General features: G+C 29.2%; 1 protein-coding gene across 1 annotated transcript; it reads right to left on the reverse strand.

Moving 5' to 3' along the window:
• Positions 1-14400: 14400 nt before the first annotated feature.
• LOC119676771 (myb-like protein D) lies at positions 14401-14817 on the reverse strand. The gene has a single exon (XM_038088027.1). The coding sequence runs from the start codon at positions 14815-14817 to the stop codon at positions 14401-14403; it is 417 nt and encodes a 138-aa protein (XP_037943955.1).
• Between the last annotated feature and the right edge of the window lie 251 nt (positions 14818-15068).

The raw sequence follows: 15068 nt of genomic DNA on the forward strand, positions 1-15068 counted from the left end.
AAGGTGATGCATTTTCTAGTGATTTTTTATCGTTCCTTGTTATTATTAAATATTTTGGGTCGCTTGTATTATAATTATTGTTGTTTAGAAACCGGTTTTGTATGTCTGGTGGAAGTGACATTATGATTGTAATGGAGGGCAAAGGCCCACAGAGCACTTTATGTTTTCGTCTGCTTTAGCTGTTTTTTTTATTATAGATATAAAGTTATTTTTTAGAGAATTTTTTTTTTTCTATAATTGTTTATTCTTTTAATATCGTCTGTATTCACCGTAAGTTTGTTGATAAACAGTAAATTTTTTGTGTATAGGTTTATTCGAACGAAACTGATAAAGCGCCACACGTACTATTTCGCTTGACTTCTTGTTCGGAACTGTTTTCATTAATTTATTTATTCGCAATAAATGCATTAAACAGACAAACATCTTCTTGATACTTGAAACTTAGATGGCGCTGGCACGCCTGCCTTGAGTTTGTTCCGCATTTGGCGCTGTGAGGGTGGAGGTTTTTTTCAAATAATTGGATTTTTTGTAAAAAATGGACAGTTTTTAAAAAATAATTTATTCACTTTAAAGGAAAATTAATTTCATTGCGGGGCCGTTTTTGCACGCGCGGTTATAATGAGTAGAGTAAAGTAAGCTAAAAAAAATGCTATTTTTTTTATCAATTTTTTATGATAAAATTAAAATATCTAATTGAGGTTTTAAAATTGTGTTTTGTGATGTATTCTTGAACATTTTGCATTTTTACTTTTTTGATTTGGATGATATTTAAGCAGTTCCGATATCGAACTTTAATTCGATTTTGCGCAAATTTTGTATGTACGATTTTTACTTTAATTGAAAGCTTGTTTTATTACCTTTTAGGTGAGTATTCGTGCATGTCGAAGCCGTTTGTGAGTGTTTTTTAATTATTTTTTAAGTAAAAAAAGTAAGTTTTTTAAAAAAATTTGATTTTTTTATTTTTTGAATATCTCAGCTATTACGAAACATACAGTTATGAGGTACCTACCAAATGAAAGATAATTGAATTTTCTATCTAAGTCATATTAGACTTGAATTGGTGAAAAAGCTTAAATTTGGCTAATTTTGACAAATTAATAAACTTAGAAAAATTTCGTGTTCAAATTCCGGCTTGGTCCCCTCAGCGTCGTTGCTATCAAGGCTCAGGTCAAAATTTTAATATTTAATTTTGTTATTATTGTACTAAATGTTAAATTCAATAATCTAAAATTATCTAATTATAATTATTACTTATTTTACAAATAACGGTGTTTGTTTTATGAATTATAAAAAAAAAACACATATAAGTGAAACTAAATTAAATTTTGTTGTTTATAGAAATCAATATAAATTAATTTTGTTAAAGTAAAATATATATATACATATATATATTGGAATTCATAGAAGTTAATAATAGTTTTTGTCAATAATTTCGTGTTATATAAAATTCATAATGGCAACAAATGATAATGTAAATGTAGGAAGTTCAGGTAGTTCAGGCAATTCTGGTAATTCTAGTAATTCGAGTGGATTAGGAGAGATGGTAGATATTAATACATTAATAAAATTAATATCCGAGTTTAAAAGCGATAAAACTGAGCTTTACACATTTGTCTCCGCTTGCGATGATGCTATAGGCGTAGCAAAGCCGCATCAAAAAGATTTCCTATTTAAATATATAAAATCACAGGTATCAAGAAACGCAAGATTAAAATTATAAAATAAAGTTATAGGCAATTGGAATGAACTTAAGACTCAACTCAAACAGAACTATAAAGATAGTGATAGTACACTAGCTTTATATTGTAATGATCAATTTTTGAAGTAAAAATAAAATTGATCTTACAGTGATGATTCTTTTTTTTAAAAATAATTTAAAAAAAAATAAATAAAAAATCACTGACATCCAAACACGCTTATAAAAATTATAACAAAAAAAACCTGCAATATGAGAAATGTCATTTTAATTTGTTTTGTTATAATTTTCGTTTGATCGCCAAAAGTTGCAATGAGTAATAAGAGAAGCTGAGAATGCAGCGTAAACATTGCAAGGTAAGAGAATCAATAACAAAATAATGGAAAGCTTTCGTGAGTCTCGAAGTAGAAAACATTAATTAAGTGCATTGACCGAGAAACGGCGGATTAAAAAGTATGAGTTAAGCAGTGATATAAAAGTAAATAAAAGGAGCATTCGGAGGATTTTCTGTCTTCTTGGGGGAGTTTATTTTGAACGGAACGGGCAGAACGTATGACAGAGTTTAACTTCAGTGATCCGCAAAGAAATACACAAGAAATAAAAAAAAAGATATATATGAAACTCTTATCGGAAGTGGCGTGAAGATTTTAATATATAAATTTATACTCTGGAACAGTGTTTTATACCATAATAACTATCAAGTATTTTAAATATAAAAAAAATTATATAAAACACCCCAATTTTTTTTTGAGAAACGTGTGTTTATCTCTAGTGCCTTTGCTTTACCGCAGAATATGTGACATTATTAACCACAAAGGAAACCAAATGAAGTGTTTAAAGAAATTAAAATATATTACTAACTAAATTATAAATACGAAATTAAACAATAGAAAAGAGTTAACATCTAACAATTTTTATATTTCAATAACATATATCCAATGAACGTTTTTTTTATATCAATAAATCAAGTATCGAATGCATTAAATGTAATAAAATCAAACTGACACCTGGGACAGCAACGGCGACGGCAACAGTAGCAGTGGCGCGAACGTTAACAACAACAAGGCATGAATTGCCAGAATAGCAATAATAACTAAATGAATACTGTTACCTATTACATTAATTATTTATTTACTTAGTTTTTTTTGAAAGTACTCCGAGTTAAGTTTCTTTTATATAATAATTAAGATATCCATGAAATTTAAATATAATTAATTGAAGTATGTTTTGTTTTAGCTTTTTGAAGTATTATTTAATTTTCTAAGAATATCCATGATAGTTAAATATAATTATTTGAAGTATGTTAAATCGTGTAATGTATTTTTTTTTTATAATAAATTGTAATTTAATATGGCCTATTAAATTTTTTGGTTGTTGAGTTTTTTGTACTGAACCCTGGTATACGCTGAGTATACCCCGGCCGCGGTAGAGGCCGGAAAGGTCGTTACAATATAGAGAACTGATATCTACTAGACAAGGAGGACGAACAGTTAGGCAGTTTCAATTATTTATGCAAACCATGTCTAGGAAATTGGGAGCTGATGCGAAAATAGAAACTCAGGATGATAGTGTTAGAGAAGCAGTTTATAATTATATTGAAACTAAGATCGTTTTAAATGTGTTCATAAATGGCTTAGATGGAGAAATCGGCCAATACGTGAACAATTGTCGTCCAAATCGTTGTCAGAGGCTGGAAGATTTGCACAGGATGAACAATCCAGAATAAGTTACAGACAAAGTGTGAGACGAAATTTCAGTGTTAAAGTAACACAAATAAAGTGCTACAATTGCGGAAAATTAGGGCACATCGCTTCAAAGTGTACCACTAACAAGGAACAAACTAATAGCACTGGAGAAAAAATTATGAAGTGCTATAAATGTGGCAAAATAGGACATTTTGCAAATCAATGTTACTCAAAGGTAGTACAAAAGAATGTTTCTCCGGAAGGAAACAAAAATTTACGAAAGTAGAAAACGTAACTAAGGCAACGTTTTCCTTAAATGTGAGTAAAGGAAGTCCTTATATAATAATAGATCATAAGAAATGCTTTTATAAATTCCTTATAGATACTGGGGCTAGTATTAGTTTAATTAAATCTAAATGCATATATATAGAAGAAATGAATAATATTAATAAGATAGAATTAGTTGGTATAGGCAAAAAATCTGAAAAAACAATAGGAAATGCATCTATTAGAATAGGAATTAAGAATTTAAAAGGCAAAATGCATAATTACAGATGGAATTTTCACTTGATACCAAATGATGGCATAAATGGAGCTGACTTTTTAGGCCATTTTAAGTGCAAGATAGATCATGACCAGGATTTATTTTATGTTGATAAAAATGTATATAGTCTCCAATGTAATAAATTTGAAGAATTTGTTCCGCCAAGAATGTTCTATTAAGGTTAAGAAAGGTAAAATGAATGGATTAGATGTGTATGTTCCGCGTTATGAAGATGAAAAAATTGTCATTCCTCATTGTATTAGTACAATGAGAAATGGAAAATGCTTAGTAAGCATTATAAATAAATGTGAGGAAAAAGTTGTAATTGATTTTCCGTTGAAGGTAGAAGACTTTAGAGATTATAATATTGTTGATAATTGTAGAAAGGATCCTAAAAAAGAAAAATTAATGAAAGAGAGAGTCTTTCAAATAAGAAATAGGTGTGAATGTATACAAAAGAGATTAAGAGTTGATTATATGAATGATGAGGAGAATGAATCAATTAGGAAATTGATTTCAGAATATAGTGATTTGTTCATTTCAGAAGGAGCAAAATTGAGTTTCACTGATACGTTAACTTGTGGTATAAGAACACAAGAAGGAGTAAAACCTATTTATACGAAAACATATAGATATCCAAAGCTACATGAAGAGGAAGTAAAGAATCAAGTGAAGAAATTGTTAGAAAATGATGTTATACAGAATTCTAAATCGCCGTGGAATTCTCCTGTGTGGATGGTTTCGAAAAAGAAAGATGCTTCTGGAAAAACTAAGTGGCGAATGGTAGTCGACTTAAGGAAATTAAATGAAATGACGGTGGCGGATACATATCCAATACCAAATATCAACGAGATTTTAGACCAATTAGGAATGTATAAATATTTTACAACACTTGATTTAACAAATGGTTTTCATCAGATTAAAATGACTAAGGAGGATATCAAGAAAACAGCATTCACTTACCCACATGAACATTATGAGTTTAAGAGAATGCCATTTGGATTGAAAAATGCACCTAGTATTTTTCAGAGAATGATGGATATCATTCTAATAGGAATAAAAGGAATTAAATGTTTTGTGTACGTGAATGATATTGTGGTATATGGTAAAGATTTAACTGATCACAATGAAAAACTAAGAGATGTTTTGGAGCAACTATGGAAAGCCAATCTGAAGGTACAAGCAGATAAGTGTGAATTTCTAAGGAAAGGAGTCGCATATTTGGGTCATGTTATTGGAGAACGAGGTGTTTAACCTAATCCAGATAAAGTTTCGGCGATAGTAAAATTGTCTCCTCCAAAGAGTATTACGGAAATACAGTCGTTCATGGGAGCGATAAATTATTATAGAAGATTTATTAAAGGTTTTAGTCAAATAGCGGCACCTATTAATAAACTTTTTAGGAAAGAAGTTGAGTTTTTTTGGGGGGAGAAGCAGGACAATGCATTTGGTAAACTGAAAGATAGCATAGCCAGTGTGGTAACCTTGCAATTTCCAGATTTTGAAAAGAAATTCATTATTACAACAGATGCTTCAAATGAAGGTCCGAGGGAGGTGCTATCACAAGAGTGTGGCCGTAAAGACATGCCAATTCAGTTTATTAGTAGACGTTTGAATAGTGCTGAAGGAAATTACAGCACAACAGAAAAAGAGTGTTTGGCCATTGTTTGGACCATAAAAGTATTCAGACCATATTTGTATGGAAAGAAATTTTTGATCAGAACAGATCATAAGCCATTGAAATGGTTGTTGAATATAAAGGACCCTGGATCGAGATTAGTACGATGGAGACTTAAGGTAGAAGAGTATACGTATGATATAGAATATAAAAAAGGAGTTGAAAATGTAGTAGCTGATCATTTAAGTAGAAATGTGTTAGTAGTAACAAGAAAAGAAAAGAAAAAGAAACGTTGTAGTTGTTATAGCGAACAGAGCAAACGAGAATATGAAAACGCGGAACATACTCAGGAGAAAATAGAAATTAAAAATAATGAAAAAGAATCGGTTAAAGTAAACTTTAAAAACAATGTTGAGGAAAATGTTTAGGAGAGAGGAAAAATGATCGAGGTAACAGACTCTCAGAAAATGAAAGAAATAATTAAGGAATATCATGATAATATTTTAGGTGGTCATGTCGGACAAAAAGCAACTATTGCGAAAATTAGAGAAAAATATACATGGAAAAATTTAAATGATATGGTTGCAGACTATGTAAGAGCTTGTAAAAAGTATCAATTAGGTAAAATTGACAGACATCCTACTAGAATGCATATGCAATTGGTTTCAAAAGCTTATAGTGCACTTGAACAAGTCAGCATGGATTTAATTGGACCTTATCCAATATCTGAAGCAGGAAATGTGTACGCATTGAGTATACAAGACAGTCTTTCAAAATATGTACGTTTTACACCACTTAAAGATAAAAGTGTCGAAACTGTTGCTCAAGCGTTTGTAAATGAATGGATTACCTATTTTGGTATTCCAAAAATAATATTACAGAGTTTTGTAACGAATGGATTGTAAATGAATGGATTACCTATTTTGGTATTCCAAAAATAATATTACAGAGTTTTGTAACGAACTAATGAAGGATTTAGCTAAAATCTTTAAGATTAAACATATTACTACTAGTGTGACTCATCAGAATTCATGAAAGATTGAAAGAATATTTGTATACAGTTGATTTAGAGAAATCAAATTGGGATGAAGCAATGAAGTTTGCAGGTTTATGTTATAACACAACAACTCATTCCTCCACTGGTTTTTCACCACACGGAAGGAATGAGTTTTTTTGGAAGGAAAGGAAATAGACCGAGTGGAATTGACGCTTTAGATTTAGTAACTATAGGGAGATATGTCAATAATATAAAAGATATCATAGAGAACATTGAAAAGCAAGTAAAAGAAAATACAACGGTTTGTAAGGAAAAGTCAAAATTAATCTATGATAAAAAGATAACAGATACACCTAGTTGTGAAAAATCTTACAAAAAATAAAAAGTTAGAGAACACTTTTACTGGTCCATATACCATTGTAAAAGTTACCGAAGCTAATGTCTTTATAGGAACAAATCGTAGAACAAGAAAAATTTCAAAAAATCTAATTAAAAGATATATTGAAAACTAATTTTGTTTAAACTTTTCAGCTTTTTTCTAGCTATATTCGCTCTTAAAATTGAGGATATTAATGGGAAAGGAAGCTTCTATTTCAAGAAAGTACAGGAAACCAGAATCGTGGACGGTCATACATCCATAATTACTAATGTAAATCTAACTTCTTATGAAGATAAAATTAATTGGCTTGGGAGTAAAGTAGATCATGTAGATAAAAGTTGCATAGATTCCTATCACGAATGTGAAGAGATCATTGTTTTTGGAAAACAGCATTTTAAAAATTTAATAAAAAAAATAAATGTAGTACATAATATGCTTGGAATTAAGTCTAGTTTGAAGGGAAATAGAAACAAGAGAGGAATATTAAATATAATAGGATCAGGGCTGAAAGTTTTATTTGGTAATGGATAGTGAGGATGCTGAATATTATAACAAGGTGATAACGGATATAAATAATAATGAAGAGTTTATAAAAACAGGATCGAAGGAAGAAATTAAAATTATTCAAAATTTAAATGAACAAAACTTAAACATAAAGAAAAGTTTCGAAGATATACAGAATACTACCAATAAAATCATAAATAAACTTAACTCATTAATAGGAACAGTTAATGAAAACAGTAAAAATATGGCTGTATTTGAATACATGCAAGAAATATAATAAAAAATAGTAAACAGTTGTTCAGATCTTGAATTTGAATTAGAAAGGCTAATTGATATCATTTTATTCATGCAACTAAAATTAATACACCCAATGTTATTGAGTCCAGAAAAATTTATTGATATATTACTGAAAAATAAAAATGAACCAAATCTTTTATATACACCCAGTTTGGAATCATGCAGCCAAATTATAAAGTATTCTAAAATTAAAGCTTTTGAAATCAAGAAGATTATAATTGTAATAGTTCTAGTTCCATTTGTCAAAAAGGACATTTATGATACCTATCACGTAACACCAGGGCCCTGTTGCACCAACACTTTTCACTTTTAACTTTGCAAATTTTTATGAGTTTTTGAGCATTTTTCTCTCATTGAGAACATAAAGCATTAATTTGAGAATTGAGTTATGCAAAGTTTTGAAAACACTCAAAAAATGCAAAGCGTTGCACCAAAGTACTTTTCAGTGAAAAGTGAAGTATGAAAAGAAAAGTGAAATATTTGACAAAAAACTGATTTCTTTGCAGTTTCTGTTGCACCAACACTTTTTACTTTGCGTTTTGCAAAAGTAAACTGCAAAACTTTTCAAAAAAACTGCAAATGATTAATTCACTTTGCAAATTTTGCAAAGTGATTTCTTTCAATGCGTAAAATGAAAGAAATCATTAATAAATAAATAAAAATAGTTTTAAAAAAATAGAAATAGAAAATTAGTTTAAGCAAATATTATTGCTGTTTTTGAAATAAATTTAGTTGCAATAATTAAAGGGATATATTACCGGACAATACTTTTAAATTGTGAATTAAAGAGTTCAGTTTCTAAAAAAAATTTATAATACATTTAAAATAAATATTTTATGTGAATTATTGTTTAAGCATGAACACTTATTTATTATAATGAGCAGTTTATAATTATTATAAGTCTGTTATCGTTCAAATTCTCCGAATTATGAACCAAGAAAAAACATGGGTAAAAAATATCCTATAATAGCTAACATTGTAACATTTTTAAATATCTAATTATCCGTATCTAATTATGATAATAAAAATGTATTTCTAAAGACAATAGAAGAAAAAATCACAAGTGCCTGGACTTGCTTCGTTTTTTGAACCTTGTTTGAAATGTAATTAAAAATAATATAGTTCACTAAAATTAGTGATAACAGACAACATATTATTTTAACGTTGATAGTAAAATTAGTTAAGTTAGTTTTAAGGTAATTTTGTATAAATTAAGAAAAATGTTCTAAATAAAATCAATAATTTAGGCCCTTTATGCGTAGGTTTCTTTTGTATTAGGATAATACACAGCGACAAGTAAACAATACTTTAATAACTTATAATATTTTAAAATTAAATAATAATGACAGATTTTCAACTAAATTTTTATATAAAAGCAACTTATTATATTTGTTAACTTTGTTTTTCAATATAATTGTTGTTAAAACAACTCATACTCATACTCCTTACATATAAATTCTTTTTCTATAACTTTTCAAACTGCAAAATAAATTAAAAGCATAAAAATGGTCTCTATGGATATACACAACTTCTTTATCTACGATTCAATGTCAATAAAAGAAATCATATACAAAAATTTTGTGTTTTGTATTAATGTATAACATATAATTGTACTAAAATTATACAAATATTACAAATTGTAATAATATAAATTATTAAAATAAAATATTATTTTAAAAACTTTTATTTTGAACAAAAATTAAACTCATAAGTACATACTATGCATAAATCATGTACTCATAGCATCAAAATATCAAACAAACAAAAAACAAGTATACATACAGAATCGAAATGCTTTCAAAAACCAATACAAAATGAAAGTGATCTAATTTTTTGGTGCAACGCTTTGCTTTGCATTTTATGCAAAGACTTTGCAGTAAAATTTTTATTTGCAAAGTGCAAAGTAAATTATGTTAAGTCTTTGGTGCAACGCTTTTCACTTTTACTTTGCAAAAAAAAGTCACTCATAAATTTTGCAAAGTGAAAAGTGAAAAGTGTTGGTGCAACAGGGCCCAGTTCCAATATTGGAGAAGAATAAACAAGTAATATTAGAAAAGGAAAATAATTATTTTTTAATATCTAGGGATAAGGAATATTTTGCCATGTTTGATAATTTGAATGATTTTGAAGTTGTTGATAATAACTATCTGTTAGCTAATGAATTAATATCTAAATCAACTATTACTGTAGAAAATTGTGTTTTAAATAACTTTATGAAACGAAACAGTAAACGTTATCATATGAAATACATACCATATAATGTAGAGACATACATGAAAATAAATGATAATAAATATATGTACGCCGTAACCAATGAAATGAAATATGAATATGAATGTAAACAAAATAAAATTAAAGAAAAAGGATATTTGAATGGAGTTGGTATATTGTATTTTGATTTTAATTGTAAGTTCGAAACTGTAGATTATAAAATTATAATATCTGATAACAGAAATAAAACTGTATTTAACGACCTATATTTTGGTTATTCTGATGATTGCTGTTTAAACATAAAGATTAATAAAATAGAAGAAATTGAATTATTATCTAAACTAAAACCTTGCAATATTAAAAATATTGATGATTTAAGTATTAAAATAAATAATCAGAAAAGTTTTATATCAAAGTCTCTTAATTCTATTAAATTGAATTCCAACTCATATTGGTACGGATTAATGTCATTATTTATAACTATAATTATGATAATACTTATTATAAAATGTATAAAAGGAAATTTATGTATAAATATATTTAATAAATGTTTTAATGTAAAAAAGGAGTCGCCAAATCCCTTGAGGAATAATATTGTTGTATATACTACTAAAAAATCTGATGGCGAAGTAACTGTTGAACATAATAATTTTAAAAATAAGTACAATTATTAATGGTAAATATATAAATAAATATACTTAATATTTAGTAAATTTATTATAAAACATTTCAAATATAAAATGAATTTGAATCCGATAAGCATATACTGTAAGAAAGAAATTAGTTAATATAATCATATAAAAAAAAAATTTTATTATTTATGTTAAACAAAACCTATATGAAAATTTAAATGTTGTTTTATATATATTTTAATAAAGTTATTGATTTGGATTAATTGAAGTCAAGGTTGGGGTTGGCCATGCCCGTTTGTTGTGATGTGATTTGCTTCTGAAGGTAAAGTCAATTACTATGTCATTGCCTTTCTTTAAGGGCAGAGGTGTTATGTGGATTTATTCCACATATTTGTCAAATTAAGTTTTGTCTTACTTTTTTTTTATAGTTTTGTTTAGGAATTTATCCTTCAGACAAAGTAACGCTTCCTGTTTACTCTATTTCAAGTGCATTGAAGCTTGCTTACTGTTTATGCTGATTCAGCCATTATCACTGTAGGCAAGCTGCACACAGTATTCTTTGTTTTCTTTATGAAGAATGTTGCGCTTATGGTTCCTCCTATAGGAATTAACTTACATACGGCAAACACCACCACACTTATCTTAAGAATGCATATCTCAGCATAATTGATTTGGTTTGGTTAGCTTTTGTTTGATTCTATTAATTCAGTTCGATTCAAGCCAACAAAACATCAACAGCTTGTTTAAGTTCATAACAAACTTAATGCAATTTAAAACATTTGCACAAAAGCTTCCTTTTGCATCTTTTTACATCGAATTGCATTCTAACGTTTTTGACGTTTGCAAATGTTTGTTTACATTTTAAAATTTATTAAAATAAAAAAAGTTAGTTAAAGAAATCGGAGTTTAATAATTAATATAATAAAATTATTTATATAAACGAAATGTACTTTTGTTTAAATAACTCCAAGTGACGTGCGTGAAGTGATGGTGCAAAGGTATTTATAATTTAAATTCATTTATAGGAACATCTAACTACACCTATCCCCCGATTTACACGGTACTTGTTTTACACGTTTTCGCTTTTACACGGTTTTCCAAATAAGTTTTTTTTTACTTTACATTCTTTACACAGCTTAAAATTAAAAGATGAACTGACTTCTGGCGACGTAGATGCAGCCCAAGAATATCCAGCAAATTTTGCAGAAATTGTTAACGACAATTTATACACCCATGATCAGGTTTTCAATGCTGATGAGTCAGGGTTATTTTGGAAAAAAATGCCTGAAAGGACTTATGTCTCAAAATTTTATAAATCGGCTAGTGGTCATAAAGCAGCAAAAGATCGCATAACAATTCTTTTCTGTACCAATGCTTAGTGATTAACAAATCATAAATGCCCCGTGCCTTTAAAGGAGTAAACATCAATAATCTTCCCGTTTTTTGGAGGGCTAATAAGAAAACGTGGGTTACTGCTGCAATGTTTACTGAATGGTTTCATGAATGTTTTATCCCAGATGCCAAAAAATATTTAAGCTCAAAGGGATTGACTTTTAAAGTGCTTTTGTTAATTGACAATGCGCCGGGTTACCCGCAAGATCTAGAATATGAGAACGTTGGAGTAAAATTTTTACCAAAAAATACAACTTCATTATTACAACCATTGGACCAAGGCATAATTTCTACTTTTAAAGCTTTGTACATAAAACGAGCCTTTACATATATTTTGGAACAAATGGAGAACAATGAATCTTTAACAGTTATTAGTGCTTGGAAAAATTTTACAATATTAGACTGTGTGAAGCATATCGCCTTATCATACACTGCGATTAAGCAAGCAACGCTCAATAGCTGTTGAAAAAAATTGTGGCCAAATGTAGTCAAAAATGAACATTCCATTTCAACGTTAAATGATGAATATTCGCAGATAGTACAGATGGCGCATTCATTGGGCGGAGAAGGTTTTGATGATTTTACTGATGATGATATCGCAGAGTTAATGGCTGATACAGAACTAAGTGAGGATTATTTAGTTAACTTAGTTTGCAAAAGTGAGTCTGACAAATCTGATGAAGAGGAATTAGTATCAGTAACATTCACTGCTAAAGTCATCCGCGAAGGACTCGCATTGGGAAGAAAGCTGGGTAATCATTTTATACAAAATGACACAAACGTTGAAAGGGCTTTACGATTCCAACGTGACATAAATCGCTGCTTGGCTCAATATGAAGAAGTTTACAAAGATCTTACAAAAAATTCGAAGCAATTGTTAATAACCGATTTTATTACCACCTCTCAGAATGTAAATATTTCTGCTTCAAACATCGAATCGGCACAAATAACTTCGAGTGATGAAAGTGAATTCCAACCTTCGATTCCAAAAAAAAAGAATGAGAGTAATTTCTGATAGTGATGAAGGATAATAAAACACCTTTGATTTTATTTTTTGTTCTTCTGTTTAATGTATTGTAATTAAATAAAAAAACAGTGTTTCCGTAACATATTACATATTTTAACCTGTCAATGCATTTTATTTTTATTTCCGTGTACACCTAAAAATATTGAAAAAAATCACAACTGTTAAATAGCAAAATTATACATTTTCTGCAAGCTTTTCGATTTACACGGTTTTGACTTGAAAATTTTAATTTTCGATTTACACATTTTTCTCAGGAACGTATCTACCGTGTAAATCGGGGGATAGGTGTATTGAAGTATGCTGCAGACGAGTGTGCTGAGGAATGATTTCAGGTAAGTATTTTTTTATTATCTCGATGTTAATTTTAATGGACTTTATTTCTTGCAGAGGATTCCTAAACAACAATAAAGCCATTGTATGTAAGTTGGAAATTTGTACAAAATTATGAATTTAAAAGACTACCATTTGGCCTAAAAATTTCTTCAAACAGTTTCCAGAGAATGCTGACACTAGCATTAACAGGCTTGGAAACTGAAGCATTTTTATATATTGACGACATCATAATATTTGGAAAAAGATCACAACATTAATTTGGAAAAAGTATTTCAATGACTAAGCGATACCAATCTCAAATTAAATCCCGGGAAGTGTAACTTTTTAAAACATGAAGTGACATGTTTAGGTTATTTAATCACTGAGAATGGCGTAAAAACTGACCCCGCTAAATATAAAGTAATTGAGGATTACCCACGACCAATGAATGTCGATGGCGTTAGAAGATATATTGCATTTTGCAAAAGATATATTACATTTTGCAAAAGATATATTGCATTTTGCAATAGTAATTGGTTTGCATACTATTGGTGTTTCTGCTTGTTTATTGCCTGATTGTATGATTAAAGTAAAAGAATAATAGTCAAGGACTCCCATATATGTTGTTAGAAAATCTCTTCCCAAAATACTTCCCAAATGTTACTACTGCGAAAGTTTGAGTTATCCATATTTCTTCAAAAAGTTAAGTTAACTTGGATGTTACTAGGGGTTGTATATGTTCACTCGTTATACCTGAAAGTTTATATGTATTGTGAGAGTTATAGTCAACGTTAAGATTTTTTATAATAGGCACTTCGGCACCAGGATCTATTAATAATCTTATATTAGTGTTTAATTCAGAACAGAATATTGAAATATAGTTAGACAGGGTTTGATTTAAAATTTTTACAGTATTTAATTTCGAACCAGTGGAGGGTTCTCCATTCCCACCTCTGGTTGCTTGTAGTTTTCCTGGGCGTCCATCGCATGTATGTATCTACGATTTGTATTTCTATAATAATTATTTTGGTATTGGTTTCTTTGCATGTTATTATGGTTTGGCCATTATTTTAGTTTCTTTCGCCAGTATTGTTGCGTTGGTTTCTTTAACCATTATTATTATACTGATTTCTGTGATTGTAATTGTTATTAATATTATGCTGATTTCTTTGATTATCTCTAAAATGATTATTTTTGTTGTTATAATTGTTATATCTACCTAGAGAATTTGAATTATTTCTTCTCTGAAAGTTATTTTGTGGCAGTGTGTTGCCACGGTAATGTAAAACACGTTGATTTTGGTCGGAGAACACTAAGCTTTCTGCCATTTTCCTAGCTTCTTGGAAAGATTTCGGTTGCGATGCTTGGATCGTTTCAGAGTATAGGGCATTTAGGCCTTTTTTGTACGCTAAAAGAGCGTGTTCATCATTGCAAAGTAATATCATCTTGCCTTCACTAGATGTTGCGTTTACCTTCCATTTTAGTAACGTTGCATTGTTTAGGTTGGTTAATAGTCGTGCCATCTTGTCGCTGAAATCCGTAATGGTCTGGGTGTTGCAACGAACCTTTCTGGCCGACGTGTTGCTCGTCGGATTCCAGGTTCAGTCCTACAATAAATTTATTTGATAGGAGCAGTGGAAAGTTTGGATACACGGTGGACGGTGGCGTTGCTGCAATGATGTGGTTCTCTTCCTCAATGAAGTTAGTTGATTTGGCGTATTTCCAACGCACCTGACAATGTGTTTGAGGGAATGTGAATTTCTTCTCTGTGCAA

This window comes from Teleopsis dalmanni, chromosome 2 (assembly GCF_002237135.1).
Source record: "Teleopsis dalmanni isolate 2A chromosome 2, ASM223713v2, whole genome shotgun sequence".
Lineage (NCBI taxonomy): Eukaryota > Metazoa > Arthropoda > Insecta > Diptera > Diopsidae > Teleopsis > Teleopsis dalmanni.